The sequence below is a fragment of the Ictidomys tridecemlineatus genome, chromosome 2 (assembly GCF_052094955.1).
Source record: "Ictidomys tridecemlineatus isolate mIctTri1 chromosome 2, mIctTri1.hap1, whole genome shotgun sequence".
NCBI lineage: Eukaryota > Metazoa > Chordata > Mammalia > Rodentia > Sciuridae > Ictidomys > Ictidomys tridecemlineatus.
The window spans coordinates 48,989,066-49,016,404 of record NC_135478.1 but is presented as its reverse complement, the minus strand read 5'-3'; the positions used below and the strand labels follow the sequence as shown (position 1 = coordinate 49,016,404).

Genomic DNA, 27,339 nt, shown 5'->3' with positions numbered 1-27,339 from the left:
CTAATAGAATATAAAAATCTGTTAAGCAATTTTCCAGCACATTAGGCTGAAATTGCTTAAGATGGGTATTTCTGTAGTAATGAAGCATCACATAAATTGCAGTCTTATAATGCCCCTGTGTGGAAAGTGCTAGTACCATTTGGCCTACTTCATTATTTCTGTTCTCCTTCCACATATGACTTGGTATAGTCAAAGCCACCTCTCAATTATCTGGGGGCGCATTTCCTAACTTGAGTGTCATCCAAGCTTTCTTTCTAAGATAGTCATTTTTCAGCAGTTTGCGTGGGACTCCAAATGAGAAAACCAGCCAATTTTCTTCATAACTGGCTTTAACAAAGCATGAGTGGTTTCAGAATCTTGGCTCTGAGAGAAAATGATGACACCACTTACAGAGAAGTATCAATACCTTCTTGCCTACTTCTCTGTTCCCATTGTAACTGATTTACAGAGATCAAAGACCAGTATTCCTAAGGAACATTCAAAATGTGGAAATGTTCTTGTTGAGAAGCTAGTTTTGAAAATTACACAGTGTAGCTAAGAACTGTGGTATACACCTATAATCCCAGTTACCAGGGAGGCTAAGGAGGAAGGATCACGTGTCTGAGGTCAGCCTGGGCAACTTAACAGGTCCTGTCTTAATTTTTTTTAATAAAAAGGACTGGGAATGCATTTCAGTGCTAAAGAGTCCACGGATTTAATCCCTCATATTGCAGGGGAAAAAGTTAACAATTTAAAACAGTTATCAGTCACATCTGACATCTGCGCGCGCACACACACACACACACACACACACACACACACACACACACACACAGACCGTCGGCCCATACTTGGCTTGCATATAACTTTTTATTTTTAAGCTAACCCTTTTAGCAATTCTTACTCTGAAGACAATCATTGAGTAACAACTTAGGAAAAGTTGGATTTAAGGTGGATTTGTGTAAGCCAACCAGAATAAAAGGAAACAATAACTGTAGTCAGGAATAAGTTCTAGAACTTTCTAAAATGTAAGAATTCCATAGAATGATTTCCATTACTTTAATGGCACACATAATACCAGCAAAAAAAAAAAAAAAACACAAAAAACAAAAACCTGATAGTGCTCTAAGAACAGTAATACTGTAACACCTACAGGGTGACATAGGAAAGAAAGTTTTTGGAGCCAGGCAGCCTCAAGCCTGAATCCCAGCTCTACTGCACATTAGCTATACAACATGGCACAAGTCACACAGCCTCAGTCTGTTCCCTTGCCCATAAAGGACATAAGCCTAACTTCAAAAAGTTGTTTCAAGGATTAGAGTAAATGTAGAAAATCAGCTCATTACAAATTTCAAAAATGGCAGCTACTAATATTAATGAACACCTCACAGTCCATTTATGGGCCCACACTTAATAAGACTGCTTTAAGTCCCAGGGAATGAGTTCAACTTGGTCTCAAGTTCTCTGTTGTTTTGATGTTATCAGAAACTTTCAGTAAGTCTAGTAATTCACCTATAAATGATTTTTCTTTAGGTGGATCTCGGTCTGCACACGCTGCCTATTCTGTGAATCAGCTTCCTTTGAAGTGGACCTTGGTATTTTCTTTCCAATTTCACAAACCACAGGAAACACTCACTTTATGTATAACACTGCCCTCTAGTGATTAGAATAACTTTTTTCTAGTTATCTGTCCAACTGCAACCCTTTGTTTAAAAAAATAATAAAGAAGTAAAATAAAAAAATTAAAATCTGGTTACTTACCCACCAGCCCAAGAAAAACTTTTCCTGGAAATCTGGTGGAATCAACCAGTTACCCCTGATCTTATCCTCTTAATCAAAGCATCTAACTGTGTCAGAGTTACCATCTAAAACTACAAGAGCACAGGTGGAACACTTGTATGACCAGGTGCTATAATCCCAGTGATTTGGGAGGCACAGATAGGAGGATCACAAGTTCAAAGCCAGTCTTAGCAATTTAGCCACACTCTGTCTCAAAATAAAAAAATAAAAAGGACTGGCTCAGTGGTAAAGCAACCCTGGAGTCAATCCACAGTATTGGGGGAAAAAAAGTGTGGGCTGTGTTAGGGATGATCATTTATTTAGTCCACATTACCCCTTCAATACCCCAAAACTCTTTGAAGAACTTGGCCTTCTTATACCTTTTATTTCTTCTATTTTTACAATAAAGCATGTATTTGTGTATCTATACAATGTGAACCCAAATTTCCAAGGGAGGGAGAAAAGAATCTGTCTGGATTGTTAAAATAGGAACTCTGCATTGAAGATTCAATTCCAAGATTAAAATACTAATACAGATTGACTGACAGCCTGAAAGATGGTCTGATACCTGCTTAATTGTAGGCTACCTTGTTTTAAATGTAAGAAAACTCCTAACCTCACTCACAGAGGAAATGGACAATAGCAGCTACTGTTCACAGCTGAGCCTTATGCTTAACTGTGTATCTGCTGTTCCCAACAATAATCCTGCCCAGTACATGTTATGGCTATTTTCTAGATGAGACACAGTTTACATAATTGAATCCAAGTCTGCCCACAAGCCCTTCTCTGGTAACAGTGACCTGAAAGGCAAGTTTCACAGAAAGGTGAGCAAGATGCCATCTTGGTGTAAATAACAAATTACAATAAACTGACCCAGAAATAGAGAGAAAGGTATCTAAGAATATTTACTGGTAAAGGGTAAGTGTTCAAAGATGAGCCAAGTTCCACTGCTGCCTTCAGCAAGCAAATGCTTGACAGTTATAAAAATCCAGTGAGAAACCTATTCTACTCAGATATAGGTAGGTGTTTATCAAACACAAATCTAACTAGGTTTAAATTCTGAAAGTACACCCTTCAGATAAGTAAGCCTCCTGATACTTTCTTTTTCAATTTAAAAAACTTCAACAGCTGGATGCAGTGGCACAAACCTGTAATCCTAGCAACTCGGGAGACTGAGGCAGGAGGATCTCAAGTTCAAAGCCAGCCTCAGCAACTTAGTGAGGCCCTATGCAATTTAGCAAGATCCTGTCTCAAAAAATAAAAAAACTAAAAGGGACAGAGATGTGGCTCAATGGTTAAAAACACCAAAAAACAACTACCAAAAAATTCTTAACTGATGATGTAGTCATGCATCTACTTAGCTCTGGGTGAAGTTCAAATTGGAGAGTGGACATCCGCTCACCCCTCTACCTGCTCCCCTTCTCTAACGTAGCTTCTGAATCTCTCAGCTTCTGAGTCTCTTGGCCTTTCCTTGGTGATGAATAGCAAGTGGCCCATTTCCCCAGATGCTCTTTAATAACAATCACACTGGTGTTTGAACTTATAACTTAACACCTATAGTTAGGATTTGGGAGCTTCTGGAACCATAACCTTGACCCAGCCTTCCATAACAGTCTTTTTACTTTCTATTACACAACATGACACGGCAATAAAAGCAACAAACCGCTTCAGCTTTTTCACTTCTGCAGAAGCTAAAACCACTTCTCCAATATATAAAGGAGCGGGAAAGTTAATTTCCTGGGAGAGAAATACACAGCCTGGTCCTGGCATTTTCGTACCCAAGAGAGCTGAGATGAGCCCATTGATCAAAACTCCATGTACAATTGTCCTTCCAAACTTGGTGTGTTTAGCAAAATCTTCATTTAAATGCAAAGGATTGACATCTCCGGTTAATTCTGAGAAGGCAGCCACTTCCCTCTGTGTGAAGGCCCTGCTGAGTTCAGCCCGGTCCCCAACCCTCAAGTGCACATGCTGCAGGAACTGTCTGCTCCATGCTGGTTGACTCAGGCAGAATCTCCTTTGAAGTCCACCCCATGGAAGGCAATAGCTGGATATTCCTGGGAACATCTTCAGCATCCTCATATTTCATCCATGGGAGCTTCTAGCCTGCTTCTGTTTTCAAAGTATGCAGCCACCAAAAAGTACTTTTGAGAGCAGAGGAAAGTTTCTGAAATTGAAGACTATTCAATCCAATATTAATTCCCTACTGTTACCAGATAATGCGAGGAGAAATGGAGAGACCTATAAGAGAATGAAAAAGGTTAATGTGGTACCAGGAAGAAAGTACACTGCCACAGTGCAAGGCAGAAACACACCCAGTTTTATAGAAGGAACAAAGCTGGGGTACTAGCATTTTATTTATCACCTGTAGCACTGGGGAGGGAACCCAGGGCCTCACACATGCTAGGCAAGTGCTCGACCACTGAACTATACCCCAGCCTTTTTTATTTTTTGGTAATCAGGGACACTCAATCACTAAGCCACATCCTCAGCCTATTTTGTATTTTATTTAGACACAGGGTCTTACTGAGTTGCTTAGGGCCTTGCTAAATTGCTGAGGCTGGCTTTGAACTCACAATCCTCTCACCTCAGCCTTCCCAGCTGCTGGGATTACAGGCATGTGACACCCGCACCCAACTATTTTTTGAGTCAGGGACTCACTAAGTTGACTAGGCTGGCCTTGAATTTGTGATCCTTTTGCCTCAGCTTCCTGAGTCATTGTCTGGCTGCACTAGCATTTTAAAGAACGGCCTTAGTTAAACAAGTAGTCAAAATCTCTGGATGAGTGTATCAATACATAACACACTAGGTGTAAACAATATTTTAAAAGTCTTTATCACAAGTGTTCCAACTTTGATTCCCAAACATCTCCCATCCAATCTAAAATCTAAATACTTTGTTTCACATTTTCAGAAGCAATGAAGTCCTACAGTTTACCCTCCTTGCTAGCTGCTATTAACTGTATGACCTTCATTCAAGCACAGAGTAAAAAAGCAGTTGGTCCACATTCAATCTTACTTGGAATACGTGAAGGAACAACCTTTACCTGAATCACTCTGAAAGCACATTTTTTGCCTTTGTAGGATCCTAACAGGGTCAAAGAACTCCACAATTTGACTAGACCACTGCAAAAAGATCAAGAAAACAAATGAAGATTTGTCCTTGAATAGTACTTCTGTTTATTAGTACTTTTTAAGTCCAGAAAAGTAGGTGGTTTTTATCAGAAAACCTTAATTTAAGTGAAAACAAAAACAAACAAACAAAAAAAAACAAACAATAACAAAACCTGGGAGTAAAAGCACAGTATATCATAGGCAGAGAATAAAATGAACCCAAGAATATTTCTAAAATATATATTACTGGCTGTCCAACCAGGACCATCAATAGGGAATTCTAGCTGTAATCAAACCACGAGTTTTGCTCTTTTTAGTGTATAAGCCCCTGATAGATGTTCAGATTCATCTCAGCTTACATTTCCAAAAGTTGCCAGAGTTCATAATCACAAAACTCTTCTTGTTCTAAAAGCAAGCATTTTTGTTGTCTCTCCATCAGTCTCTCTTCCCCGTTGTTCTACAATGTTCCTGTTTATCGTACCTGCTACATATTCTCAGGATGGCTGACAAGGTCTTCTCTTCATAGGTCAGGACATCCACAGGTAAGGCAGCACCAACCTACATATGGAATAATGTATTAGCAAACTCTTATCAACATTACCCTTGAACTCATTAGTGAGGTCTAATGAGTTCCCGTCAATGCCTTGTTTTTGAGTTTCTCCTCCTCTGCTGATGCTGGTACTCTCGGGTGCCTGATTAATGCTTCCCTTGCCTGGACTGCTCCCACATCTCTTCATGTGGCTGATCCTCCTCACCCCTTGTTTGAATTGTTCCTTCCTCGATTCCCAAGCTCAGGCTTGATCTGCTTGTTCTGCTCTTTCCATATGGAATTTCCAACTTCCTCTCTCACAATTCTCATCTTGTCACTAATTAACAAATAGTCCCATGTAAAAGAACATTAGTCCATGAGACAGAGGCCATGTCTATTTAGAGCTATGTTCCCAGAAACCAGGGTTTTATACCTGACACATAGAAAGTATACAGATCTTTTTTTTTTTTTTTTGACTTTTTATTTAAATAAACTATACACTTGGAGGAGATTGTAAAGCAAGCTATATAGGAGGTTCCATGTACCCTATAGCTCCCTCAATGCCAATATCTTGCATTAGTATAATACAGTATCAAAATTAGGTAATCTATATCAGTATAATTTGGAGCTTATTCAGATTTTGCCAGTTATACATATACTCATATTTGGACATGTATCTGTATTTATGTGTAGTTCTATGTAATTTTACCACATTAAGTAGCTTCACATAACTACTGCCACAACCAAGATAAAGATCAAGACTCCCTGACTCTACCCCTTTATATCACTCCTCCTCACCCCTGACCCCTGGCAACCACTAATCTTCCTCTAGATTATTCAATTATAATTGTTATTTCAAAAGTATTACAGACACAGACTCACACAGTAAGTAATCTTGGGGACTGGTTTTTTCATTGTGAATATCAACATTTCATTCTTTTTCATTGTTGAGTAAATTCCATGGTATGAATGTACTACAGCTTAACTATTCACCCACTGCAGTACACCTGGAGTGTTTCCAGTTTGGGGTTATTGCAAATGAAACTATAACGAACATTTGTGTATAGGTTGTTTTTTTAAAAAACATTTATTTTTTAGTTATAAGTGGATACAACATCTTTATTTTATTTTTATGTGATGCTGAGGATCAAACCTAGTGCTTCACGCATGCTAGGCAAGCACTCTACCACTGAGCCACAATCCCAGCCAGCCCTGTGTCTGTGTATAGGTTTTTATGTAAATAGAAGACTTCTCTTCTCTGGGACACATGCCCAGGAGTGCCGCTGCTGAGTCACATGGCAGGTGCATGTTCAGTTTATGCTGCAGAGTCCTTGCACCATTTTATACTCCACAAGCAACGTATGGTGACCCAACTTCTCCACATCCTTGCCAGTGTTTGATGTTATCACTATTTTTTTGTTTCATTCACTCTGTGCTATATATAGTAGTATCTGACTGAATCATTCATGTACATTTCCCTAATATCCAATGCTATTGAACTGCTTTTCATGTGTTTCTTTGCCAATTACACATCCTCTTTAGTGAAATGTCTGTGTATGTTTTTGTCCATTTTCTAGATGGACTGTTTGGTATTGAGAATTCTTTATATATTTTAGACAGTCATGGTGGAGCACACCCATTATCCCAGCTACTTGGGAAGCCAAGGCAGGAGAACCACAAATTTGAGGCCTGCTTTGGCAACCTAGCAATACCCTGTCTCAAAACAAAATGAAACGAGCTAGAGAAATAGCTCAATGGTAGAACATATGCACAGCAAATGCAGGGGCCTGGGTGCAGTCCTCAGTACTGCAAAAATAAAACAAAAAAAGAGGGTTCTTTTTATATATTTAGATCTGAGTCTTTTGTCAGATTAGTTTACAAATATTATCCCCCAGTGTGTAACTGACCTTTTCAATCTCTTAACAGTCCTTTGCCAATTAAAGGTTGTTTTTTCAGGGGGGTTCTAGGGATTGAACTCAGAAGCACTTGACCACTGAGACACACTCCCAGCCCTACTCTGTATTTTATGTAGAGACAGGGTCTCACTGAGTTGCTTAGGGCCTCACTTTTGTTGACGCTGGCTTTGAACTCAGGAACCTGCTGCCTTAGTCTACTGAGCCGCTAGAGAATAGGCATGCACCACTGTGCTTAGCCCAAGTAAAGGTTTTTAATTTTGATAAGGTACATGGCAGACTTTTAAAAATATACATATATTTATTTTTCAGTTGGACACAATATCTTTATTTATTTACTCTTATGTGGTGCTGAGGATCGAACCAAGGGCCTCACATGTGTTAGGCAAGCGCTCGACCACTGAGCCACAACCCCAGCCTCATATGGCAGATTTGACTTGACAGAATGTATGAATCAGGAAATAATATCCTGAGACTCCTTCTTTGCTTTCCCTCTTAACTTCCAAAGCTCTCCTTTGTTCTCAAATCAATGTCAGGACAAAGAGATGCAAAGTATTGGTCTGTGATAAGACAAGGAGCTGCGCCAGAATGCAAAGCAACAAAATCACTGAGCACGTTTTTTTTTTTTTTTTTTTTGTACCAGGGATTGAACCCAGAGGCCCTTAATTACTGAGCCCTATCCCAAGCTCTTTTTTATATTTTAATTAGAGACAGGGTCTCCTGGAGTTCCTTAAGACCTCGCTAAGTTGCTGAAGTTACTTTGAACTTGCAATTCTCCTACTTTAGCCTCTCAAGCTGCAAATGTTCCACCCCTGAGCTGCACCCCTAGCCCTCACAGTGTTTTATAAGGAGACCTTTTCACTAAATGAAGTGGTGTGCTGGTTTCTAGTGTGAAGCCCCATCTCTTCAAGATGAGCAAAATAACACTTTACAGGTTGCCAGCCTAGATCACAGTCTAAATAACAATGAACAAATATTTGTCTAACAAGTATCTTGTCAAATACAAGGCATAGGCCTGAGGTTGTGGCTCAGTGGTGGAGCACCTGCCTTGCACACATGAGGCACTGGGTTCCAAACTTAGCACCACATAAAGTAAGATAAATGATATAAAGGTACCATTTCCATCTACAACTAAAAAAATATTTAAAAAAACACAAGGCATGTTAGGACAAACCTACTGCAATTTATCATCTACAGTTTTAAAATGCTGTCAGAATTCTTTTCTTTTTTTCCCTTTTCTGTGCTAGGGGTCAAATCCAGGGTCTTGCACATACCTGGCAAGCACTCTACCTCTGAGCTATATCCCCATCCCCTACCCCTTTTCTAAATTTCTTACAAAGATCTTAATCTACCAAATAACTTCATACCTCCCCAAACAGGTCCTTTAGGGCAGAAATAAGCAGCTGTTTGAACTGTGCAGCATTCAGACCAACTCCATGATCTTGAAATTCCCTGAAAAAACACATTACAAAGAAAAAAAAGGGACATTAAATTATATGCTATTCAGATTCATTTTTAAAAAGGTAATCTACAATGTAACTTAGGAAACTGAACTTACAGGCACACTTTCATGTAGTGGTACTCAGAGGGATTTTTGTAAACTATTCTTTCGTATGTGGTAGCCAGTGCTGGCATCTTTTTCAGTGCTGATCACACCTATAGTAAATCAAAAAGGCTAGTAGTTACAAAGGCACAAGCTATATTTCATTATTTTGGTGGAGGGGTACTAGGAACTGAACTCAGGGGCTCTCCACCAAGAGCTACATCCTTAACCCTTTCTATTTTGAGATAGGATCTGCCTAAGTTTCTGAGACTGGCCTTGAACTAGCAATCCTCCTGTCTCAGCCTCCTGAGGCTTTCACCTTTTTAATGAGAATTCAACCCATTTGATTTTTGAGAGAATTTTTTTAAAAAAATATTTATTTATTTTTTTAGTTCTCGGCAGACACAACATCTTTGTTGGTATGTGGTGCTGAGGATCGAACCCGGGCCGCACGCATGCCAGGCGAGCGCGCTACCGCTTGAGCCACATCCCCAGCCCCTCAACCCATTTGATTTTAAAAAGACCTCTTGACACAGTAACATCTAATTCTGGTCAAAGGTTACCTACAGAGATAGAAAGGAAGTTCCTATGTTTTCAACATGCCAGACCACTGTCCTCTTAATTTTAAGAAGTATGATTTATTCTACATTCTACTAACATAAATCCTGCTGGCTTTTTTTTTTTTTTTGGTACTAAGCACCCAGCTCTGTGCTAAATACATCACATGCATTGGTTTCTTTGTCTTTTAAAATATCCTATGAAGTAAACACTATTATTCCCCTTTATTTCCCCCAGTGCTGATGAGCTTTACCATGAACCTACATCCCCAGCCTTTTCAATTTTGACACAGGGTCTCACAAAGTTGCCCAGGCTGGCCTCGAACTTGGGATCCTCCTGCCTTAGCCACCCAACACACAGAGCAAACATTTACTGGGACTACAGGCATGTGCTACTGTACTCAGCAATTACTCTCACTTTAGACAGCAAGGCTCTTGAGAAGAATAATTCCTGAAACAGCCATTGTTATGGTGTGAACCTGATCTGTCCCCCCAAAACTCGTGCTTGACCTTGGATCAGAACTATAAGCCAAAATAAAACTTTTCTTTGGCCAACCAAGGAAAGTGACTTAGCAGAGACTGCATAACAATGTAAATGTATTTAATGACACTGAAATGTACACTTAAAAGTGGCTAAAATGATATGTCATATGTTTCATATTTTATATGTTTTATACTAAGACATAAGAAGTTTTTTTTTTTTTTTGGTAGTGTAGAATTGAACACAAAGCTCTGCACAAGCTAGACAAGCACTCTATCACTGAGCTGCATCTGCACTACACAGAGCACACGTTTTACTGAGCAGTCACTTCTCCACAGGCCTGAGTCCTCAGAGGAGGGGACAGCACTGCCCTCTGCAGGCTGTTCTGAGTTTAAGCGCTCCTGTAGTCATTGCCATCAACGACCTTTACCTAGGCTTTTTTAATAATTACAGAGATGCAGGTAAACATCTATTAGCAGTAGGTTCCATGCTTACTCCCCTCCCCACTCCCGGCGAACCTATTTAAATCTATTTAAGCACATCCCTTCCCTGTTCAAACCCTGCAATGCTTCCTATTTTATCAAGAGCAAGACCAAAGTCCTTGAGAGCCTGCAAAATCCTAGCTGATCTGTGCTGTTCTTGACCCCCTGTCTACTGGACCCACCTCCCAGTTCCTTCTCCTCCACCTGTTTCTCCCGCCTCTGGGCCTCAGCTTCAGCTTTCTTCAAGGAGCCACATGGTTCACTCTTTTGCCTTCTTTCTGGTTTTCTGCCCAATCTGTCTCTGTAGCCTAGTGCCCATCCTAATACTGCATCGCCCCCTCTTTGCCCTGACCCTGCTCTTTTGTCTCAGGGCATTTGCCACCTTCTAACATAATTGCATAATTCACTTATTCTTTATCTTTACTCCCCTAGTAGGTCCACTCCACGAGTCTGGGGTCTGTCTTGTTTGCTGCTGTTTTCCAAAGACAAGCAGTGCGTTGCACCGTGCAGACGTTCCAAGGATAACTCTGGGAATTCTGTAAAACCTCAATACTGCAATACTGCTGAGCACTTAGATTGTTTCCAACTAACAACCGCCATTGATTCAGGGCCCTCCTCTGCGCGTGGCACAGGCAGCGCGCCCTGCACAGTGCCACTCACTGATCGAGGTCACCCTGTGCGGTAGTGACCGCCCACCGCGTTGTATAGAGGGCGATGGGGGATCTCTGTCCCCGCGGACCGGTACCTCGGGCTCTCGGCACCATCCTCCGGTCGCTCCAGCTTTGCACATGCGCACTCGGCGCAGTTGGAGGGCGACAGCAGTGCGGCCGACTAACACCGCTCCCGGAAATAACCACTCTCGTGCGGGCTTCCGCTTACCTGCTGTCCGTCGGGCTAGCTTGACGCCTCCTCTGACTCCGGTTGGCTGCAAGGATTCGCCAAGGCTTGGCGATCCCAAGCAGGAGCCAGAACCTGGGTCCGGGAAACTCTTGGTATGTTTTCGTTTGGCTGCTCCCAGACCCCGGATGAGAGGTGGCCAAGCGGATATGACGTCACCGCGCGGAGTCTCCCTTGGACCCCGGTGTGGATCCTGAGCAGGAGCTGAGGACCGCGGAGCTCAGCGCCCTCTGGTGCCCACTCCGGGGAAAGTGCGCGCAATTGTCTGCATAGGATGTCTGTTTATTTTGGCGGGTGAAGTTTTAATAGCCATTTGATTTTTCATGCATTCTTTTTTGGGGGGAGCATCCCCAACCTTTTTATTTTTTATTTTTGTTTTGTTTTGAGAAACGGTCTTGCTAAATTGCGGAGGCTGTCCTCAAACTTGTGATCCTTCTGTCTCAGCCTCCTGAGTCGCCAGGATTACAGGTGTGTGCCACCGCGCCCGGCTTCATGCATTCATTCTTCAATAAATTTATTTATCTAGAATCTGCTCTTTGTTTCAGTGTTGATGATAAAAGCCAGGGCCTCCTGCATGCAAGGCAACTGGTCTACCACTGAGCTACATCCCCAGCCCTACCTGTGTCAAGCACTCTCCAAGGACCCACTCTCAATGTCCCTGTGTCTCCCAGCACACTGTAGGTGTTCTGTATGGGTGGACACGGAAAAATCCAGCTTGTCCTATTTCCAAACGTAAGTCCTTTTGTTACCGCTGTTGACTGGTGATGACGAGTCCTTGCTTCCCCGATGTTGAAGAATAACACCAGTAACACCAATAAGCATGGGCTGTTGTCTCCCCTTTTTATAGTTCTTTCAGTGATGGAATGTAGGTGGGAAGGCCCAGGGGTGGGACACAGGAGGGCCAAAGAAGTAGTCTGAGCAGGAAGGACTTCATTAACACTTCTTCCGGGTGGACTTTGGCCTAGGGCCTTTCCCGGACTTCATTAACGTTCCATGAGTTGTCCTGAGTTTCCTGGAATCATTCTCAGCATGGCCTCCATTTTAGATTTCACTCGGTATTAGACCCGATTTATCTAACTACACTGACTACCTAACTTTTAATCTGGCTTCAGCTTCACTTATGCATTTATTTACTAAGTACTTGTTTGAACTAGTTATGTGCTGGAGTTCAAAGCCAGCCTCAACAACAGTGAGGTGCTAAACAACTCAGTGAGACCCTGTCTGTTTTTGCTAGGCACTATTGTAGGTGCTGGAAACTCAGAAGAATAAGAAGATATGGCCCCTGTTCTCATGAAACATAATGCATATTTAATAATAACAATAGTGGCAGTTAATATTTATCAAGTGCCTACTTTGTGTCAGGCACTGTACAAAAGATTTTACATAGGCTTTTATAGGAAACACTTATACAAATCTGTGGTAGCTATTATATAATCAGGCCCATTTTATGCGGGTACAACTGAGGCATAAAGGCTAAGGTATTTGCCCAAGATCACGCAGTTATAAGTGATGGAACAGGCTTTCTGATTCTGGCCAGTGCTCTCTGCATTGGTAACTAAAGTCCAAGGTCAGAGGTTCAGACTCTGGAGATCTCAACAAGTCTGGTCTGGCCATTTGCCCCAAACAATAAATGGGAAAAATAACAGTAAAAAGGAAGCAAGGAACTTAATCAGTATTGCTGTATTGGGAAGGCTAAGTAAGCTCAGGAGTCTCAATTCGGGTGCTGACATGAGCTTTAGGTTTTAAAAGAGGAAGAATTGGGGGAGGGGCTGAGACTTGTGCAATCAGTATGGTCAAGCTGGGGTCTGGTTTATCATTATCTCAGTTCTGGTTCTGCAAGGTAGCTTATCACTGAAGTTCTTTTTTTTTTTTTTTTTTTTAGAGTGAGAGAGGAGAGTGAAAGAGAGAATTTTTTTTAATATTTATTTTTTAGTTCTCGGCGGACACAACATCTTTGTTGGTATGTGGTGCTGAGGATTGAACCCGGGCCGCTACCGCTTGAGCCACATCCCCAGCCCTATCACTGAAGTTCTTATCACTTGAGGGGGCAATTTCCATTTGCTGCTCAGGACATTTATCTAGCAGGCCTGTGATCATGGAAGGGGGCAATTTGGTTTGGATGAGATATTTATTCCTGCAGAGGGACAGGAGGGAGAACATGAAATATTGCCTTTTAGTCCCCTGTGCCTGGCATCTTAGACAAGTGATTTTGCCTGACAAGTTTCATCCTGGGCTGGGCTTCATTGTTCCTGAAAAGGTGTGGGGCAATAACTGGAGACTCTCAGGCACCCCTCCAGGGATCTGGGACAGGACGTTGTAAAACCTGGCAGTGGAGTGTTCCTTCAAATCTTGAAAATACCTTAATTATTTTTATCTTGGTGTTCACAGTCTTGAAGGAGGTCAAGATGGGTTAGGTCGTGTAGGGCTAATAAACCTTGTATTACCAGTTTTTAGACGTACGTACATTCTTTAAATGATTAGCATACTTGTGTGCAAAGCTGAGCAGGCAGTCTGAAGACAGATACAAAATGAAGGCAGAGATGCCAAACTACCCTGCTTTTAGTTACCCATTGAGTATCTGAGGCCCAAATGATGTCAGCTTCTAATTCCAACCAATTGAGGGGCTGAGGTGGGAAAGGATCCTCAAGCATAAGTTCTATGAGGACAAGGCTTTGTCTATGATGATACACCACTGCATTCCAGTTCCCCGTCCTGGGCGCGGTGGCTCACACTTGTAATCCCTGTTGCTCAGGAGGCTGGGACAGAAGAATCTCGGGTTCAAAGCCAGCCTCAGCAACTGCAAAGTACTAAGCAACTCAGTGAGACCCTATCTCTAAATAAAATATGAAATAGGGCTGAGGATGTGGCTCAGTGGTTGAGTGCCCCTGAGTTCAATCTCTGATACTCAAAAACAAAACAAAATTTTCCTGAATGCGTCAGTTCATACAGGAATGTGATGATTCAGCCTGGTGAGTGGGGGATGGGCAAAGGTGGCCTTTCACAACCAAACCCATGCACAGAGGGAGCAGGGACCTTCCTTCTCATTCTGTTCTCAAAATGCCACTGTCTGCTGTTTCCGGAAACTCCAGTCCTTGCCCTTGTCCACGCTGTCCAGTTCTGTGGCCCCAGCTTGCCTGCCTTCTCCCCTCAGAGGGGACATGACTGGTTCCCAGATGGGGAAGTAGGTGGAAGAAATCCACACAGACCCCGAATGCTGCCATTTTCTTTCTCAACAGAGCTTGGATTTTGGAAGCTCCCAGAATGAGCTTCAAACCCATCCTATACCGCCTGCCTGGCCTCCTCCTCACACGGAGAGATCATTAGCCTTCACCCCACAAAGCTATAAGGGAAAAATGGTTGATTGTGTAAAGTGTCTGGTGCGTAGGAACCAGTGAATAATGGGGATCTCCCTCAACCAGCCACCGGGCAAACCCATCTATCTTGCCAGCCTATGCCATACCCCCATCCCCCCTCCTGCCCCATCCCCGAATAAAAAAAGCAAAACCCAGAACAGCTCATGTATTTCAGGATTCAAAAAAACCTTGGTTAGTTTTCATTCCTTCTGCACCGAACCCTGAAAAGGAATTGCCTTCCCACCTGCTTGACTATTCTCAGTACTGTCTGGTTAATCCAAAGTTGAGGATAAGAGATACCTTGGAGTGGTAAAGGTGTTGTTAGTCGACTTTGCTTTTCAACTACACTTTATTTTTTGGATGGGCGCTGTAGGCTTATGGTGTATCATCTCAAAGATATCAATGCAATAAAAAGTAAGCCTCCTTCTTACCCCTTCCCCAACCAGTGCATCTTCTCTCCAGAGGCAACCACTGGTTTGAGTTGAAGTGTCCTCTCCGATGGGTGGTATGGGGGTTTCTTCCTCTTCTTCTATTTTTTAAACCAGGGATTGAATTCAGGAGTGTGTAGCCACCGAGCCCCATCCCCAGCCCTATTTTGTATTTTATTTAGAGACAAGGTCTCACTGAGTTGCTTAGGCCCTCCCTAAGTTGCTGAGGCTGGCTTTGAACTCTCGATCCTCCTGCCTCAGTCTCCAGAGCCTCTAGAACCACAGGTGTACGCCACCATGCTCAGCTGGCTTTTCCTTCTCCATGATGCAGTTTAACATCACTCCAAATCAAAGCACACAAAGCTGCCTCAATCTTTATAGAACTGCCCTGAATTTCATTGGGTGCAGTCAGTTGGCTCTTTGGGGCTATTTCTGTCATTCAGGGCAAAGTTATTGGGCAGATCTGGAGGACTGATGTTTCTAGAAGATACGGCAGCTGAGAAGAAGCTAAAGCCACACTTCCTTCCGCTTTGCCAGCCTTAGTAACTGATGTCAAGTGGCTTTTGCTAAAGGGGAAGAGCTTTCTCAACTTGAAGAAAAGGCAAGAGAGGGGTCCAAGAGGAATTCCAGCCCCATCACTGTCCATCCATCCAAAGGAAATGACGTTCCATGTGTCAGCAGATTTTGTTAAGATAAGACAAAGGAAGTGAAAATGATCAGAAGCTGAAAGCTCTGGAATTGCAGCCACTCCCTGTTTCTGCTCAGGGAGAACTGCCAGTTTGACAGCTTTTGCTCATACTGTCCCATCGATTGCATTGTCACCGTCATGTCCACCTTTCATGACAGAAGAAAACAAGGCATGAGGGGCTGGGGATGTGGCTCAAGTGGTAGCGCGCTCGCCTGGCATGTGTGGGGCCCAGGTTCGATCCTCAGCACCACATACCAACAAAAGATGTTGTGTCCGCCCACCGAGAACTAAAAAATAAATATTAAAAAAAATTCTCTCTCTCTCTCTCTCTCTCTCCCCCCCTCTCTCACTCTCTCTTTAAAAAAAAAAAAAAAGAAAAGAAAAAGAAAAAAAAAGAAAACAAGGCATGAAGCCTATAATCCCAGCATCTCCAGAGCCTGAGGCAGGAGGATCGTGAGTTCAAAGCCAACCTCAGCAAAAGCAAGGCCCTAAGCAACTCAGGGAGACCCTGTCTCTAAATAAAATACAAAAAGGACTGGGGATGTGGCTCAGTGGTCGAGTGCCCCTCAAGTTCAAGTCCCAGTAACCTCTTTCCCCCAAAAAAACACACCAAAGCAGGAAGGTTAAGTCATGCGTCTTAAGACGCCAGGCTCTGGTGACTAAAAGGCAGTATTCTGTGTCCTCCTGCGTGCACAACTAGGCTGGGAGCTGCTCCCTGATGCCTACCTGAGCATCCTCTCCAAAACAGCAGCACTGAAAAGCACGCTCCTGCTTCTGGGAGACCAGCTCTCGTGTGAAACCCACGTAGAGAAAAGCAAGGTGCTACTAGGGAGGAAGCTAAGCCAATAGGTGGAACCCATGGGTGCCCTGGGGCATAGAGGATGCCAGAAGACTCCGTCTTGTAGGCAAGGGGGTGTGGTGGGGCGATCCTTCCTATTCCTCCTCCATCACTGTGACTGGCCAGATTTCATTTGCTAATGAAAACACAGGATGCCTAGTTAAATCAGAGTTTCAAATAAGCAATCAACAGGACAAATGTATTTATTGATCATCTGAAATAAAAATTTTACTGGGTATCCCATATTTTACACAGCAACCCGAGGAGGCAGGAGAAGTTTGGGCAGCTCACCAGGTAATAGTCTAACATACCAAAGGCTCCAGCTTACGTCCAAACCATCTGTGTCATCCAGGGTGATAGTGGGATGCCTGGTTCCTGCGTCAGCACCCACTGCCTTGGTTCACTGCCATCTGAGGATGTCTTGGCTCTGTCAGAGCCATTTCTTTGCCGTATGGGTGCTGGGACTGGAGCCAGGCTCTCGATCCTTGCCTCGTTCAGCATTTCCAAAATGCATTTAGGTGATGGAGAATACCCTTAGAAGTATTTTAGAGACCTTTCCCCTTTCAAATAAAGCCCAGGAAAGGAGAATTTGGGGAGAGAAGATAACCATCCTGGAATGAAGCAGATTGCCTCTGGTCGTGCCTCTGATCCTTTCTTAACATTCAGAGATCCTCTGCTAGGCGTTCAGAGGGGGTCCCTACACTTTCTCTGTATGCCCCATTAGGGGAACTCAGGAATCTGTGGGTTGGGTCTAGAATAGCCTTAAGGCACAGAAATAAGAGAAAAGAGCAGGTGGGGTGGGCAACAGGAATGGCCTGCATGACTCCATTTGTTAAAAAAAAAATAAATAAATAAATCCACACTGCCCAGAGGGGCCTCTCTGTTCCTAGATATGCCCGTGTGTATGCACGGCTTTTGCAGCACTGGGGATCGAACCCCGGGCGCTCTATTGCCCAGCCACATCCCCAACCCTTTTTATTTTTCATTTTGAGACAGGGTCTTATTAAATTGCTCAGGCTGACCTTGAACTTATTTTTTTTTGAGAGAGAGAGAGAGAGAGAGAGAGAGAGAGAGAGAATTTTTAATATTTCTTTTTTAGTTTTCGGCGGACACAACATCTTTGTATGTGGTACTGAGGATCGAACGCACACATGCCAGGCGAGCGTGCTACCGCTTGAGCCAGATCCCCAGCCCTGACCTTGAACTTATGATCCTCCTGTCTCCTGAGTCACCAGCCACCATGCCTGGCTATATTGTTTTATTTTCAAGTGACAGAACATCATTTTGGTAACACTAATAATTATTAGGTAAAATATTAGCTACTGACGGGCACAAGAGAGAGCTATGGTGCAATCACTTGGAGGTTGCTCCTTTTTAAATGGTAAGCGCTTGCCTGGCATGCCTGCTCCCAGGTACCAGGGGGGTGGGGATGGGGGTGTTCTTTCTCAGATAAGCTATTTATTTTTTGTTTTTGTTTTGGTACCGGAGATTGAACTCAGGGGCACTGGACCCCTGAGCCCCATCCCCAGCCCTATTTTGTATTGTATTTAGAGACAGGGTCTCATTGAGTTGCTTAGCACCTCGCCTTTGCTGAGGCTGGCTTTGAACTCTTGATTCTCTTGCCTCAGTCTCCTGAGCTGCTGGAGTTATAGGCAAGTGCCACCCTGCCCAGCTGAAAGAACACTTTTCAGAACAGCTGGAACCTGGACTACACTCTCCCATCCTTTATCAACAATCCTGGAAAAAAAAATCTGGACACCAAATCTCTTGATCTGGCACCGACACTTTGTCTGAACTAAGAGCTCTTTACAGCTCTTGTCCCATTTACTGTGGCTAAGCTTATGTGCATGCAGAAATATGGATGTGTTTATTTGATCACACATAGAGGTGGGTGTGGGAACATTAAATAGGAACACTTCAAGTCACTTCTGGTCCTGAGAACTTTGGTGAGGGGTTGTGGACCTGGGCTTGTGTTCCTATCTAAGCAGATGCCTTCCCAGGAGTTACAGGTCTTCCAGGGACAGTCATCTGCCCCCTGCCCTTCCCCAGCCAGCTTGGCCTTGGATCCCAGGGATTGTCAGCATCCTGCCTTCTCCAAGTCCTGCTGGACCCTGCTGGAGCTCCCCAGGTGTGGCAGTGTTCCTATTCATTGCTGTGAGGGTCTAGAGACCAAAGACCCAGGAACCCATAAAGGGAAGTTCCTCCAGGAGCCAAGGGGAAGGGGCTACCCTACTGCTCAAAGGAGAGCCCAGCAGGCAATCATCTTCTCCCTCTCCCCAGAGTAGGCGATGATGGTCACTCAAGAACCTTGCGCCCACCAGGGGCTCAGGAAACCCCAGGCCCACACCCTGGTTGTTACCAGCCCACAGGGCAGCAAAACTGGGCCACAGAGCCCTGGGGCAGCTGGGAATACCAGAACAGCAGCCCCTGCACCATTGCTCTCCGATCCTGACCTTGGCAGGTGATTTGAGGACAATACCCCTTGCCTCAGCTTATGACTCCCCCTCACCCAAATCTGTACTTTTTTTTTTTTTTTTTGGTACAGGGGATTGAACCTTGGGATGCTTAACCACTGAGCCACATACCCAACCTTTTTTTTTTTTTTTTAAATCTTGAGACTAAGGAAGTCCTTAGGGCCTCAATAAGTTGCTGCTGGAGCTGGCCTCAAACTTGCGATCCTCCTTGAGCCATTAGTATTACAGGTATGTGCTACCAGATCCAGCTTAGAAATTCCTTTGGATGTGATCCTCAGTGGTATTTAACCCAGAGGATAAGAATTCTTTCACTCAGGAAGGCTGCTGATCTGATACTGATCCCAAGTCTGGGGTTTCTTCATTGATCCCGAGGAAGCCATCTCTCACCCACTCAGACCTGCCTAGATGGACCCCCTCTCCCATGAAATTCTTGGTGACAATAGGAGATTAGAACAAGTAAAATATCTATGATCTACTTCCTTTTCTAGTCTGTTGATTTTTGTTTTCATCTCTATTATTTCCTTTTTCTTCTGGTTTTGACTTAATATTTCTTTCCTACCTTCTTCAGATTGAAGTTCAAATTATTAACTTTCTGCCTTTCTTCTTTTTAAATATACGTACTTAGGCCTAAGAACTTTCCTCTGAATACTGCTTTAGCTGCATCCCACAAGTTTGATGTTACATTTTTGTGTCATCTTAAGATCCATATTCTACTCTTCTCTAAAAAAAAATTAAAATATTCAGACCACTTCCTGAATGCTCATTTAAACTCTAAAGTTCATCTTGCTTTATTTCCAGAACTATTTGGTTGTAGACTCTCTATAAAAAAAGGTTTGAAAGACTAAAGCTCCTGAGTTTAGGGTTTCTAAATGCAACAGAAGCGAGTCAAAAGGAATGGTTTGATGATTTCTGTTTTTTGATGTAGAATTTTACTTGAATAAAAACTGCAATCATCATTTCTTCCTTTTCTTTTGAGGGACTGGGGATTGAACCCAGAGGTGCTCTACCACTGAGCCTACATTCCCAGCCCTTTTTATTTTTGGAGACAGGTTGCCCAGGCTGGTCTTGAACTTGCAATCCTCCTGCCTCAGCAGCCCAAGTAGCTGGGATTACAGGAATGTGTCACCAAAGCTGACTGCAAATATGATTTCTTAAAATGAAACTAATCAATCATCCAAGCAAAGGCTTCCAATGCCTGTAGAACAAGCCTTACCTTATTGTTATCATTTTTCCCCAGTGTTGGAGAGCAAACCCAGGGCCTCATATACCCTAGGCAAGCACTCCACCACGGAGCTATATCCCTAGCCCTAACACCTTATTTTTAAAAACATATTCTAAACCGAACAGAAAATCCACCAACATTGCACTTACTTAGGAGCTCAGAAATAGAAACCACCCGCAAGCAGCTGATCTAGACTTATTTATTTCACATCATTGTGGTCACTTTTACAGCTGTTTAGACTCAATTTTCAATCACGTTACTGTTCACAGAATTCACAGAATTCATTAACAAACTAGTATTTTTACATCCAAGGGTTTTCAGTAGCACAGCAAAATAGAAAAGAGGCTCACAAGTCGCTTGTGGGTGGAACTCGGGTCTGATTATTTAGATAGATGTTTAGAACATTATTGCTTTATTAGTCCTATTTTTGGAAATAATAAAATTATATCTAGGAAACCCACCCTACCACGTGCTCTTCCTTCTGCGACTCTTCTGGGTTCACTCCCTGCATACCTGACTCATGGGTGCCCAACAAACCACCCACGTGTTTTTCTGCTGCTCAAGGCAGTTCTGAGGGCCGGCCAAGCTGGAGCTGTGGCTCTCTGCACGTGCCATTTTCCTCCCTGATCTTGTGGCTCATGGGCACATTCACAGGTGGGCCTCCGTGCAACACCTTATCTTAGACCTAAACAAGAGGGTTCGGCGAATGAGGACTAATTCTCCTACAGAAGCCACTGACCATGCAGGGAAATATATCTGAAGCAACAAATCTCCCAGTGTGAGGAACCTCCTAAAGAAAACGTCCTGGATGACGATGGTCCCAGATGGCCTCTTCGAACCTGAAGACCTCTCAGGAGACTTCATGGCTGGGTGTTCTGATTTTGTTCCATGTTAGTTTCCATTTTGGGAAAAAGATCTTGGAGGGTTTCCTTGTGGCCCCTGAAGCTCTGTGGAACCAAGGATACTGGGGAAAGGGGACTGGATTCCTCAGGGACACTGGCGCTCCGACCGCATTTGGGGCAGGATCCCTGAGAGTGGTGGCCGCGTCAGGTTCTGGGGACGGGAGTGGATGCCGAGTGCCGGATGCAGGCTGCAGGCCAGGGCTTCAGTCCAGCTTCTTGTTGTTGTCTGCGTTATGCACAGAAGTGAAAAAGTCGATGATGAGCTTGGCCGTCTTCCTGGGTCTCTCCATCACCACCGAGTGCCCACAGTTTTCTAGAAGCTCCACCTGGCAGTTGGCGATCGACTTGGCCAACATGTCTGCCCCAGACACATCGAGGACCTGCCCGGACAGGGAGGGAGAGAGACAGGACACTCTGTGAAGACCATTCCCACTGAGACCTGGCAGGGGTCAGGTTGTTGGGGCGAACGGGAGGACCAAGTCACTTCAGGGTGCCATTGATGGAGCCCTGGTGGAAGTGACCAGCCTGTCTCCTGTTTGATTCTGCAATCTGGTATCAAGAATTAGCTCACGGCCAGGGATACTTTGGTGGAAGGGACACCACGTCCCTTCTGGGAGGAGGTTATGGTCTGTTGGGGAGGCAGACAGGTCAAGAGACAAATGCAGAATGATGTGACAGGAGCTCTGCTAGGGGAGGATCCTGGAGGCTGGCAGCCCTGGGGAGGAGCTGAGAAGACCTTATTCTTCCTGAATCCTGGGAGAGCCGGTGGTCGGGGGAGTGGGTTCTTCACGGAATGAGGAAGAGGGCGAGAAGTCATGGAAAGCACAGGGTCAGCCAGGAGCAAGGTGGCAAGATAGAGCATGCAGAAAGTAGGGAGGGGCAGAGGGAAGGGCACCACTCGAGGCACGTGGGGAAGCAGGGCAAAATCCCCACGTGAGTTCTGGTTTGGGCACTGTTACGCTAGTTGGGAACCAGGGGCTGGGTCAAGGGGCGTGACTTGAGCAGCCAGCCTTTCAGCTGGAGTAGGGCAGCCCCGACTGTAGGAAGAGGTGAGTGCTTATTACCACGAGCAGGGGGTCCCTCTTTGGAAGAAGCTTCAGGGATCCCCAGGGCTGTGTGCCCCAGACCCTGAGGTTGATGAATAAGAGGGAGTGCTTTTCCAGCATGAAAGCCAGCACTTTCCCAGGGCTCTCATTTTCCTCTCCGTTACCTTTATGCCAATCTGGTGATCTCCCTCCCAGCGTCCTTACTTGGAGGATCTGCGTTCACTGCCCCTCTCTTAATGGCCTTCACCTGCAACTCAGCCCAGACAAGAGGGCCCCTCCTCGCCCACCTTCAAGGCAAAAGCAAAGAGGCCACCCAATTTGAGCACTCTTTTCTTTCTCTGTTACTGGGGATTGAACTCAGGGGCCCTCTTAACCACTGAGCCACATCCCCAGCCCTTTTTTATATTTTATTTAGAGACAGGGTCTCACTGAATTTGCTGAGGGCCTCACTAAGTTGCCAAGACTGGCTTTGAACTTGCAATCCTCCTGCCTCAGCCTCCTGAGCCACTGGGATTAGAGGTGTGCTCCACTATGCCCGGCTACTCTAGTATATTTTTGTTTTCGAGCTTTAGTCCATCCACCCAGATTATTAAATGAAGTTTTTTGGTTTTTTTGTATCAGGGACTGAACTCAGGGGCACTCGACCACTGATCCACATCCTCACTCCTTTTAATGTTTTATTTAGAGGCAGGGTCTCACTGAGTCGCTGAAGGCCTCCCTAAGTTGCCGAGGCTGGCTTTGAACTCATGATCCTCCTGCCTCAGCCTCCTGAGTTGTCAGGATTACAGGCATGAGCCACCACCGTGCCTGGAAATGAAGGTTTTCTACCCACCCAGAAGCAAGATAGACAGAATGCCTCAGCCAGGGAAGGGAGCACTTCAGAGCACCCAGGGAAAGGATGAGGGAATACAGAGCCCAGGGAGAGGGGAGCAGCCAGCAGAGCCTGGACATTTCTGCTGTGGTCACTATTTGGGCAGGAGTGAAGCTCAGTGATATGAAAAAATACTGAGAGGGAATGCAGATGGAATCAACTGGTGAGAAGACAGGAACTTGCATTCTGCAGAGAAACCAGAAACCACAACTCAAGGGCAAAATCCCCACGTGAGTTCTGGTTTGGGCACTGTTATACAAAGCCAGCATTCTCCACTGCCACCCGTGTGAAATTGCTCAATGGGCCCTGATGAAATATGCACAATTGCGGAATCAGAGCAGCAATTTCTCGAACAGATTATTCACATAAATGACATAGAAAAAAAAAAAAAAACTCTTGCCTCCATTCTATCCTAGGCCAGGGACAGAATGAGGTGAGCCAAATGAGGTATTCACCAGGGGCACAAAATTTAAATGGGCATCAGAATACTCAGCAATCAAGATGAAAAATATTTTAATGCAGTATTTTATAAAATAAACACAAATGCAAAAAATGCATGATGAACAAAGATACAAAATTATAAATATGAGCTGGGGGTGGTGGCACACACCCGTAATCCCAGTGACTCAGGAGGCTAAGGCAGAAGAATTCTGAGTTCAAAATGAGCCTCAGGAACTTAGCAAGGCCCTGAATAACTCAATGAGACCCTGTCTCTAAAAAAAATATAAAAAAGGGCGAAGGATGTGGCTCAGTGGTTAAGCACCACTGGGTTCAATTTCTGGTAAACCCCTCCCCCCCTAAAATTATAATTATAGATAAGATCCAACCCTGGAACTTGCATGATACATCTCCGTCATCTCACCCATGTTCTAACCCTGTCATGCATTACAGTGGCCGGTAGATCATAAGCTGCCAGAGGGCAGGATCCTATCTTGGTCTCTCCTGTATCTCTAGGGCCTATATAGAATCAGATACATAGTAGGTGCTTAATAAATACCTGTTAACTGACTTGAGGCGTGTTGGCAGTTAGCTGATGGGTTTGTCCCTCTGCTAGTTCATTCACTCACTTTCTTGCTTGCTCACTCACTGTGTACTCTGGGTCTCCTGCCTACCAGGCACGTGCCAGCAGGGAAAAGAGACGTAAAGAGTAATTCCCTTGTCTCTCTCCACAAGGCCTTCCTGCTCTGGTGGACTGAATAGGGAGGAGAAATGCTTAAATTAATGTATAGAAACCATCTCAGGAAGGGCTGCCGGGTTCACTTGTACAGGTTGTCTACTGCCCAAATCCAGGAGTCCCCCTTCGCATAGATGGCAGTGCACCCAGTTTCCCCTCTGGTTGGGCAGTAGAGCTGCAGGTGATAGGGGTCCAAAGAAGAGAGAGGCTGAATTCAGCCTGATGGGGATGTGTGCTATGACACCAACTATTGATGACAGAGTAGAAAAAGAGCCAGAGAGCAAAAAGTCATGAAATAAAGGGTCCCTGTCACCTCTGCTGTTTGGTCTCGGTCCTGGGATGGTCCATGAAACGCAAGGGACCTGATCATATTATTTGTGGCAGACCCATAGAATGCTGGGCTCTTTCCCTGGAGCAAAATGGACTTCAGAGTCTGGGAGAAAATTCTGGACCATGAGTGGAGGCAAAGGACATGTGCAATAAATCACGTGTTCTTAGATAACTGGAGAAAGACCGCTGCAACACACATTAGCTCATGAGAGCCTCACGAAAAACCCCAGCAGTGGAAGAGACACCCTCGATTTGGAGGGGCTGGGTGACCTGCTCAAGGTCACAGGCTAATGAAGAGCAAAGGCAGGGCCGGAATGGAGACTTGCTGCCCCCAAGGCCAGCGCTCTGGCTTCTGTAGAACCCACGGGGCACAGCCTCTCCCTGCTGGCCCCCTGAGAGCCCCATCCACCTTTGAGATTCTCACAATGAAGAAAGGCCTTCATTGTTCTGGTTTTGGTCTCTGATCAAGTGACCCCCGTCTGGCTGAGTCTGGATCCCGCTTCTCTAATGAGGCACAAAGCTTCTTTCAGTCCCTTGGCTGCGGCAGAAAGGAGACCCTCCTCCTTTCTCTGTCCCTATTCCCGGGCTGTGCATCCTTGGCCGCACCTGGCTGCCCTGAGACACCATCCCCTGCCGTCTCGCACGCACCGTGAGCATACAGCTGACTTCTCCTTCCAGGGTTTTCTGCCTGGGCCATCTGTGCACTCGTGGGCCTCTGGGACTGCAGCCTGATTCCTATCTTTGCTTTCATAGCCCTGACCGGGCTCACAACGATGGTTTTCATGTCAGAGCCTAATGTGGGTTGGATATGTCCCCAAAAGTTCATGGGTTAGGGCTGGGGATGTGGCTCAAGCGGTAGTGCGCTCGCCTGGCATGCGTGTGGCCCGGGTTCGATCCTCAGCACCACATACCAACAAAGATGTTGTGTCGGCTGAAAACTAAAAAATAAATATTAAAAAAATTTAAAAAAAAATCAAATAATAAATAAAAGTGAGCTGTGTCTAGTATGCATGCCCTGTTCTACCATGTGATCCCTCTACCATGTTATCAAGCAGCAAGAAGACCCTCCCCAGACACTGAGCAGATGCTGATACCCTGCTTGTGGACTTCCCAGCCTCCAGAATTGAGCCAAATAGACTTTCAGTCTTTATAAACTACCTGGTCTTGGGCAGTTTATTACAGCATCAGAAAACTGACTATAACTTCAATATTCTTTCTTATAATATTCAATAGCACACTGTTGAGCAGATAATATCACTCTGTCTGCATTGTAGACCTTCTAAAGGCTTCATTTCTCATTGCCTCCTCTTGCTTTGCACATTTTGAAGAACTTTCAGTAAGACATGATTTCTAAGTAGCAGTTAGAAAAGGAGCTTCTGGGAGTGTCAATCAGAATCTCTTTGCAGAGCCTGTTAATCAGTTGATTGTGCCCCTCACAAACCTATTGAAGCCCTAACTTCTAATACCTCAGAATGTGACCCTATTTGGAAACAGAGATATTACAGATGTAATTAATTAAAATGAGGTATATGGGTACAGGGTGGCCCTAATTCAATAGGACTGGTGGGTTTTTGTTTTGTTTTATACCAAGGATTGAACTCAGGGGTGCTTAATCACCGAGCCACATCCCCAGCCCTTTTTTATATTTGATATAGAGATAGGTCTCACTGAGTTGCTTGGGGGCTCATTAAGTTGCTGAGGCTGGCTTTGAACTCACGATCCTCCTGTCTCAGCCTCCCAAGCCACTGGGTTTACAGGTGTGCGTGCCCAGCTATTGGTGTTCTTATAAAAAGGGGAAATTTGGACAGAGAGCCAGCCAGCCACACAGACAGAATCCCATGTGAAGATGCAGGTAGGAATGAGGAGAGTGTATGTAGAAGCCAAGGAATGCCAAAGAGGCCAGAAAGCAGCAGAAGCTAGGGGAACGGCACAAAAAGATTCTCCCTCTGGGCCCACAGAAAGAACCAACATGGTTGACACCCTGATCGTGGACTTCTAGCCTCTAGGACTGTGAGACAATAAGCTTCTGTTGTTTAAGTCGCTGAGGCTATGGTACTTTGCCCTACCAAACCGACAGAACCACCTACTAAAATTTATTCCCATATTCTCCCCCCCTCCTTTTTTTGCAGTAGTGGGGATTGGACTCCTGGGACTGTAGAGCTCCACCCCCAGCCCAGTCCTTTTTCACTTTATATTTCAAGTCAGGATCTCGCTAAGTTGCTCAGGCTGGGCTCCAACTCTTAGGTTCAAGGGATCCCCTGCTTCAGCCTCCCAAGTGGCTGGGACTAGAGGTGATGAGAGTGAAGGGCGGGGAGGGGGCAAGGGGGTAAGGACAGTAGAAAGAATCAGACATTATTATCCCATGTGCATATATAACTATAAGACCAGTGGGATTCTACATCACGTACAACCAGAAGAATGAGGAATTATACTCCATTATATGTGACGTATTGAAGGGCATTCTACTGTCATGTATAACTAATTAAAACAGATTTCAAAGATTTTTAAAAAGAGAATGATTTACAGAAAATAGGAAGAGGTTTAATAAGATTTGCTATTAATAATATAAGTATGATATATTAAAAAAGAAATTTAAAATTGCCTTTCATTTTAAAAATCAAATGTCGCTACTCCCGAATCAGAGAACTATGCCCCTTGGCACGTGGCATGGCTATCCGCCGCCTCTCCTGACAGCAGAAAATTGCTTTTCCTCAAGGCAAGTCTTCTGCGGGGCCCTATG

General features: G+C 44.5%; 3 protein-coding genes and 1 long non-coding RNA gene across 10 annotated transcripts in view; all 4 read right to left on the bottom strand.

Annotated features, from left to right (window-relative positions):
• Positions 1–830: 830 nt before the first annotated feature.
• Positions 831–3,840, bottom strand: Htd2 (hydroxyacyl-thioester dehydratase type 2). Its single transcript, XM_021730813.3, has one exon. It carries the CDS (start codon positions 3,838–3,840, stop codon positions 3,319–3,321), a length of 522 nt encoding a protein of 173 aa, XP_021586488.1. The 3' UTR covers positions 831–3,318.
• Rpp14 (ribonuclease P/MRP subunit p14) lies at positions 3,600–11,438 on the bottom strand. 5 transcript variants are annotated; one of them, XM_005317167.5, is made up of 6 exons: positions 11,256–11,438; positions 8,872–8,969; positions 8,681–8,765; positions 5,353–5,429; positions 4,805–4,883; positions 3,600–3,999 (listed from the first exon to the last, which is right to left on the bottom strand). In XM_005317167.5, the coding sequence occupies exons 2-6, from the start codon at positions 8,946–8,948 to the stop codon at positions 3,943–3,945; spliced, it is 375 nt and encodes a 124-aa protein (XP_005317224.1). In that variant the 5' UTR covers positions 8,949–8,969; positions 11,256–11,438; the 3' UTR covers positions 3,600–3,942. The 5 variants fall into 5 exon arrangements, with proteins under 5 accessions (XP_005317224.1, XP_005317223.1, XP_040145593.1 ...); XM_005317166.5 differs by lacking the exon at positions 11,256–11,438 and adding an exon at positions 11,122–11,245; XM_040289659.2 differs by lacking the exon at positions 11,256–11,438 and adding an exon at positions 11,037–11,176.
• Positions 11,439–20,461: 9,023 nt separating this feature from the next.
• The window catches only part of Abhd6 (abhydrolase domain containing 6, acylglycerol lipase), a 44,453-nt gene continuing 37,575 nt past the window's right edge, over positions 20,462–27,339 (bottom strand). For all 3 annotated transcript variants that reach the window (XM_013362061.4, XM_005317168.5, XM_021730844.3), the window contains one exon: positions 20,462–21,558. In XM_013362061.4, coding sequence (XP_013217515.1) covers positions 21,382–21,558 — 177 coding nt within the window. In that variant the 3' untranslated portion in view covers positions 20,462–21,381. The remainder of the gene's footprint in view (positions 21,559–27,339) is intronic.
• LOC144375074 (uncharacterized) lies at positions 22,123–27,339 on the bottom strand. Its single transcript, XR_013434472.1, has 2 exons — positions 24,093–27,339; positions 22,123–22,511 (listed from the first exon to the last, which is right to left on the bottom strand). It is a non-coding gene; the product is annotated as an uncharacterized LOC144375074 (long non-coding RNA).

Bases quoted from the DNA above. Each gene is read 5' to 3' on its own strand.
- Htd2 (XM_021730813.3), bottom strand. From the start codon at position 3,840: ATGAGGATGCTGAAGATGTTCCCAGGAATATCCAGCTATTGCCTTCCA.
- Rpp14 (XM_005317167.5), bottom strand. From the start codon at position 8,948: ATGCCAGCACTGGCTACCACATACGAAAGAATAGTTTACAAAAATCCC. The intron at 4,884-5,352 runs GTACGATAAACA...ATCTTTTTGCAG, and splicing joins ATCCTGAGAATATGTAGCAG to TGGTCTAGTCAAATTGTGGA. The intron at 4,000-4,804 runs GTAAAGGTTGTT...ATTCTCTTATAG, and splicing joins GTGCTTTCAGAGTGATTCAG to GTCTCTCCATTTCTCCTCGC.